Raw genomic sequence first — 7,601 nt, 5'->3', positions numbered from 1 at the left:
TGAAGGAATATTGATTGTATTGAAGTGTTAACCTAATAAGGGAATACATGGGAGATATATATAGGAGATATAGGAAGGAGTACTAATCCTAATAGGACTAGGATTAAGGAGTACTAATCCTAATAGGACTAGGATTAGTACACAGTAAATACTAATATTATTTAATACTATTTATTTAATACTATCTGTTATTAAATATAATTATTCTTACCACATATTTTTGACATGACTTGATAGTGGTCATCTCTCTATTTTCACTTGGGGAACTTTGATTGTTCGGAGAACCTAGTCCATATTAGTTGTTCTCAGAACCTGTCCAACATGCTTGAAACTTCTTTCTCTGGAGTTGAATTTGTTGTTTTCTCTTCCTCTGCCCCTTTGAGCAGAGAACCATGTTATGACTTTGTTGTGACACCTCGTCATCTACTCTTATGTCAAAATCCTTGAGAGTATTAATAAATTGTTTAAAGGTGGGATATGGTGTCTTATCTAACATGACAGTCCTAAAAGTCTTGTATATGATACCTAAACCTTTAACAAAATTGATTACATTTCTATCTTCATCCACATGTTTGCGAATTGCTTCAAGGCCATCACATGTCTTTGAATTCCTAGATGAATTTATCAATCTTCTTGGTTTCTAGCCTAACATTTTGTAATTGTTGTTTAAGCTGAAACTCCTTATCTTTTGTTGCTTGAAGATAAACTTGTTCCAAGCATTCCCACATCTTCTTGGCAGTTGAGCATTCCACAATTAGGTACATACTTTCTTGAGTTTTAGCTTAGAAATTTTGAGATGTAACAAGAAGCTAAAGCTAAATACATATATGACATATATAGATCCATGAAAGTAAATGTTCCACCAGTTGGACCTCCAATTCATAGGCCTAGAAGAGATGATTTGATAATATGATGGATGATTATCTTCCTCTGAAAATTTCTAATCGTGATGATTTCAATGAATATATTATTCGGATATAGAAAAATATAAAGGATGAACTTAGAGAACCTAACTTTTAGCATGGTGAAAAAATTGCGAAGAACAAATTTTAAAATTTGCAACTGTAGTTAAAAATGTGCTAGTTATTTAAGCATCATCATTTAGCTTCAAAAAAGATCTTTCAACGCGATGAGATTTATTCTTTGAGACCATGTGTATCATTAGCAAAAGATAGTTTTAGAATATCAATGTTGTTCAAAGATTGGACCAATGCCCAACAAAATAAAGTATGGGCTGCCAAATTTAGCAACTCAAGTTGTAGACAAAATAAATATAATACTTGGACATAATAGTGCGTTGACATGAAAGCAATGGAGCAACAACGACAAAATATAACTTTCGATTAGTGTTTTTCAGAAAATGATAGAGAATTTACAAAAGTATTCAAAAATTATAAATATTAATATGACAATCGAGACCTCATTCAAACATATCCTTCCTAAAACATGGATGCAAGATTATGTATGTTTTTAATATTTGTAATACATTCACTATTTTATTTATTTATCAATATACATAATATTTGTCTTGATTTTCTTTTAAAAATCATTTATTTAATGTAACTCATTTTGTAGATTTGAATTTTCAACTCTTTCGACATTAACCTACATTAAAATTGAATTTATATTTTTAATTAGCTAACTTAATTCATAAATCTCTTAATAAAATTTACTGGAGTACTTTTTATTGTTAAATGTTTACCAAACTTAGAATTTTAAGTTCAAAATTGAAAATTAATTCTAGGAAAAAGGATCTGATGTACCCCTCAACTTTGTCATTTGGAGCTGATATACCCCTTGTTATGAAAGTGGCTCATATATACCCCTACTTATAAACAAATGACTCACATATACCCTTTTCCTCTAACGGAAATAAAAAAAAAGATAATTTTGATCTAACTTTTTATTATTTTTTCTACAGTATATAATTCCATATGAGTAAATTTAATCCTCGTCAAACATATTTTTTTTGACTTTTTTTTGTTTCAATGACTAATTTAGAATTATTATTTTGATAATCAAATTTATTTATGTTTCACTAATATTCTTGTAAAACTTATTGTAGATGACCAAATTTTTTTCTTCGAATACAAAAATTAAATTACAATATAGACAAAAAAAATAGCTTAAATTTTTTTTCTTTAAACAAAGGAATGAAAGAAAAAAATAAAATAAGAATAAGAAACTCAAATAATTATAATATAAGAAGTCAAAAAATATTTTATGTATTAAAAAATTAAAATATACATTGAACTTTGATAGAAGAATCATATATACCCCTAAATAATTTTTTAAAAAAATTAAAAGTAATAAATATAAATTTAAAACTAATTTTTTTTACTTCCGTTAAATGAAGGGTATATGTGAGCCATTTTGTAACGGCAGGGGTATATGTGAGCCGTTTGTATAACGGTAAGGGCATATATGAGCCACTTTCATAACGAGGGGTATATCAGCTCCAAATGACAAAGTTGAGGGGTATATCAGACCCTTTTCCCTTAATTCTATAACTTTTAAAATTTCAAATTTTATAAAAAAGCTAATACTGACTTATTTGATTTTAAAAAAAAACGGAAAATGGCCTAAAATACCCTTGAAGTATTGAAAATGGTACAAAATTATCCGTCATCCACCTATTGGCTCCAAAATGCCCTTTTCATCCACCTATTGGATCCAAAATACCCTTGTCATCCACCTTTGGGTTCAAAATTTATCACTTTTTTAATTGTTTTAAAATTAAACTCTTTAAATATTTTTTAAAATACTTGGCGTTCAACTATTGATTATAATTTTAATTTATTAATATAATTTATAAACCAACGCACTACCCACTCATTATTAACTAAACCTCACTCAATTAATAATCCAATTTTAATATCAAAATCGTCATAAACACTACTAAAACACGATGAAATTATAGATTCCTGAAAATAACATCCAAAATTATTCGAGTCCGAATTTAAACTCCAATTAAATTTAGGTTGAGCCGCTTATTTAGGATGATACTTTCAATAGGATTCTCTTTCAAGATTGAATTATATCTTTATGATTAAAGGTAAAGAAGTAAAACATCCCGAAATAATTAATGCACTTTTTAAAAATATAATTTTATAAATATTTATGATTTGTTTTAAAACCTTTAATATATTATTTTGAAAAAAAAGTTATCTATGAAGTAACATCACATAATTAAGACGTAAGAATAATTAATATGAACATAGTCAGACTTTTAAGTTTATCAGTGATTTTTATTTAGCCACTTGAATGTATGATAATTTACTTCTATAATTTTTAAAACTCAATTGGCAGTAGCTTGCATTGATAATTGACGAGTTTATTAAGAGGAATTTAATTAGTAATGGGTGGGTAATTGATTGATTTATAAATTATACTAATAAGTTAAATTATAATAAATAGTTGAGCACCACGTATTTTAAAAAATATTTAAATAGTGTAAATATAAAACTGTTAAATAAGTAGTCAATTTTGAACCAAAAGGTGGATGACAAGGGTATTTTGGACCCAATAGGTGGGTGAGAAGGGTATTTTGGAGCCAATAGGTGGATGGAGGATAATTTTGTACCATTTTCAATATTTTGAGGATATTTTAGGCCATTTTCCGTAAAAAAATATTATAGAATCAAGTACAAACTATTTTAAAAGCTTGATCAACTTCTTTTTTTTTTTTTAAATTTTAAAAAAAGATATTTTTAAGCGATGAAGAAAAACTTACAAAATGGAGATGACCACAATATAGAAATTTGTTTTAATTGTATAACAACATACCACTAAGTAGTAAGTAGAAGAAGCTTGTCAAGTTTTAAAATAGTGCAATGCTTTATTTGTTAGCAAATTCACAAGTGTAAGATGTTTTGAAGAACTACATAAGCATGATCATGGGAAACCTATTGTAAACCTCAATATTGTATTTAAGTTTGGAAAGAAAATAGTTTAATTATGGAAGTAAATATGAATAAAATTAAAGTAGGACTCAACCGTCAATATATTTTTTTTCTTTTTATATTTATTATTATTTTATTAAAATAAGTTATTATGGTTAAACTTTATTAAAAGTCCCTGATGCCTGATGGTGTAAAAATCACATACACCCGACCGATGCACAAAACTTGAACTCTAAAATATATGTAACTTTAATAAAGTTATTAAGTTAATAAACATTTTAAAAACTATTTTCTTAAAAAAAGTAATAATTAAAAAATGTCAATTTGCACCGGAATTAAAACTGATCCAACCCAATTCCACATCGTTATATAAATATTGGACCAGGGTGGAATCAAGGTCCATGTCTTTATTTTTATTTTTATTATTTAATGAATAGGGTCAAAGAATATGTGGATGGTGTAAGCAGGTTATCCATTTCCACACAACACTTTAAGATGCACAAAAATTAAATAAAAAAAAATGTGTGTCCTTTTTGAAGGAGGAAAAAATGGCTAATGTTTCCATTTGTTGCTGCTTTGCCAATTCTTCAATTACTCCAACAATTTCACAATTCAATACAATAAATTTGAGAGGCCAGAGATCATTTGTTACTTCCGCTGCAAAGTCTGGAGGCTTTTCACTTAAATCAGTGAGTCACTAATTTTCTTCTAATCACTTGTTCACTTACATACTTAGTTTTAATAGCATGTACTCAATTTTGAGGATTTAGAGGTAAGATATAGGCATAATAGATAAATATATCCTCTTAATTTAACTTCAATTTATATTTATCCTCAAACTTTAGGTGTATAAAGTTAAACAAGTAAATATATGCATGCTACTTACAAAGTGTCTCATATGTATTATGCCGCCTAGGACGTGTGTGTCTGCTTGTACACAATTAAAATTAAAAGACATAGACGTCGTTGAGGTCAAGTTAAAACGCGTGTCTTATCACTACAACAAAAACAACTTTTAGCGGAAATATACACACATTAATAAAAGACTGCTAGTCTTTACCGACATTAATCAAGTGTCATTTAGATCCAATGTGGCTAAAAGTTTTAGGAATGAGATTTATACAAAGAGTGTTAATTTTAACTAAAAATACATATTTAATGATAATTAAGCTATTATCGTTAATTAATTATTGCTAAAAATTATTATTTATGTAATGCTTATATTATTCCTAAAGACATATGTGGTGACCATAATATAAGTGTGCTAATATATTATAAAACTCTAGCTTTGAGTATACGTATGGATGCATAAATTAGTAATTTTTATTTTGTTTGTAGTGGAATTCATATTATAAGTTTGCAAAATATTATTGTTGGAGATTAAATGTTTAGATGTATATTAATTATGAATATTTTAGATTGGGAGTAGGTGCGAAGGATGCGGCGGTAAAGGTGCAATAGAGTGTCCCGGATGCAAGGTACTAGTGAGAAAAAGTTTATCCGTATCAATGTTCATGTTAAATCAATATAATTTTTATTATTATGTAATTTAATAAAATAAAATAAATTATAAATTTAAACACATAATATATATATGTTGGATTAGTGCAAACACCACGTATGAATAACTTTACTCATTTCTATATACTCTAATTAATAGTTTAATACTAACATATTTAGACAATCAAACCTGGATCTGGTGAGTTTAAAAAAAATTGTTTTAATTAAAAAAATACTAATTTTAGAAATTTGAGGTGTTTGATGAGAGTTTTTTTTATTGTTATTATTATTATTAAAAATGTATTTTTAAGTGTTTTTTAAAAAAAAATGAAACTAATTACGAATTTTGTGATTAATTTATTATTAAATTGCTTGTAACTGGCAATTTTATTGACGATCTGTTACTAAATAATATAAGCTATATTTTTTTGTTATTTAATTACGAATTTATCTGTCGTTAATTACTATTTCATTTAATAGTGATAAATCATGTGCATTACATTGGTGAAATGATAGAAAAAACAAAGGCAAACAATAAAAAAGAGGGGAAAAAATACTCTTCTAATTCAAGTCTTAATTAAAAGAGCTAAAAGAAGGCTTAAATCATTTATTAATTATCATTGTTTGCTTCCATCTTGGTCCAGGGAACAGGAAAGAATAAGAAGAATGGGAACATATTTGAAAGATGGAAGTAAGTTTTTCCTTTCAAAAAATAGAAAAATCAATTACAGTATCAAATTTTGTTAAATTTAAAAACTTAATAAAAACTTTGTAGGTGTTTTGATTGCCAAGGGTTTGGGTTGAAGAGTTGCCCAGTTTGTGGAAAAGGAGGACTTACTCCTGAACAACGAGGTGAAAGATAGTAGACACGTTGGATTCAATTCTTAATATCTCTTTCTTTTTTATATTTTCGATACGATATCCCAATGTTACACTGCAAGAAAAATAACTCTCCTCCAATATCCCCATATATCTTTCAAGTGTCACACATAGTGCAACTTCTATCTCATAAGATTAATTATTTAAATTAGATACCAAACAATTTTCACAATGGTTGTATGAGAAATTGATCAAACATAAATTATTGAGTAAGATTAAATATTTGAATACATAATATCAGGATATTAAACACGATAATCTTATATAAAGATTGTTAGGAGCACATACCTGATAAGGAAGACATTATCACAAAGAAAAGCGGAAGCGTTAGTCATACATTGATTTCTACATCCTTGTCCTAACTTTATGTTGCCACAACCGTCAGCGATGAAATTAATATAGAGAATATGTGATTAACCCTAATGGGTGGAGGGAGGACCAATTTATAGAGGTTATGATTTAATCTGATACATCCATCAAGTAACCAATGTACGGACATATCTATTCCTTATTAAATACTATTTATGGTATTACTTGAGTTACAATTAAACTTGAGTCATAAGTAAGGAATAATTAATAATAATATTAATAATTTTTACATTCTCCCACTTGGCCCAATAACCATATATCATTGATATTTAATAAGCATTAGTTGCGCATACAATAGATCTCTTCTATAATGTCCATCATGCATACCACAATATAACAAACTACTAATGCGAGTTATGACAATTGTACATTAAGTTTAAGCTACATACTTCCTTCCATATACTACTACATTAGCAACTTACAATATTAGATTAATAAGCTATAAAAACATATAACATTACGGTCCACAATAATGTCTCATAAAGACTCATCTTGTAATTTCTCAAAACAATAATGTGTACATCATTATGAGAAACAAGATATTCATTAATGTATATCAGAAACACATAATTTAAGCTCATAGTGTAAAACATTATAAATGTATCAATCATAAGTACAACCAATACACATTCTTTGAACATGTTCTTTAAATGTCTTGGTCGTCAGCCTTTTGTTAACAAATCTGCAATCATGAGATCAGTTCTAATATTCTTAAGTAATACTCTTTGTTTATGAATTTCTTCCTTGACAGTAAAGTACTTTAATTTCATATGTTTGACACATTTTGGAGTACTTGTCATTCTTAGAGAAGAATACTGCTACAACATTATCACTATAAATTTTCAGCGGCTTGGTAATGGTGTCGACTACCCCAAGTCCTGAAATAAAATTTCGCAGTCATAATGTATGAATTGTGGCTTCGTAACATGCCATAAACTTTCTTTGCAATTT

The 7,601-nt window shown here is 27.5% G+C and overlaps 1 protein-coding gene across 2 annotated transcripts; it reads left to right on the top strand.

The window, feature by feature from the left end:
* The first annotated feature begins 4,360 nt into the window (after nucleotides 1-4,360).
* LOC107003203 (protein PHOTOSYSTEM I ASSEMBLY 2, chloroplastic) lies at nucleotides 4,361-6,516 on the top strand. Of its 2 annotated transcripts, XM_015201492.2 has the most exons (4): nucleotides 4,376-4,591; nucleotides 5,321-5,380; nucleotides 6,047-6,093; nucleotides 6,178-6,483. In XM_015201492.2, the coding sequence occupies exons 1-4, from the start codon at nucleotides 4,451-4,453 to the stop codon at nucleotides 6,263-6,265; spliced, it is 336 nt and encodes a 111-aa protein (XP_015056978.1). In that variant the 5' UTR covers nucleotides 4,376-4,450; the 3' UTR covers nucleotides 6,266-6,483. The 2 variants fall into 2 exon arrangements, with proteins under 2 accessions (XP_015056979.1, XP_015056978.1); XM_015201493.2 differs by lacking the exon at nucleotides 5,321-5,380 and having other exon boundaries at nucleotides 4,361-4,591; nucleotides 6,178-6,516.
* Nucleotides 6,517-7,601: the final 1,085 nt, after the last annotated feature.

Source organism: Solanum pennellii, chromosome 11 (assembly GCF_001406875.1).
Source record: "Solanum pennellii chromosome 11, SPENNV200".
Classification (NCBI taxonomy): domain Eukaryota; kingdom Viridiplantae; phylum Streptophyta; class Magnoliopsida; order Solanales; family Solanaceae; genus Solanum; species Solanum pennellii.
The sequence above is the reverse complement of the archived record's forward strand: the minus strand, read 5'-3'. Positions and strand labels throughout refer to the sequence as shown.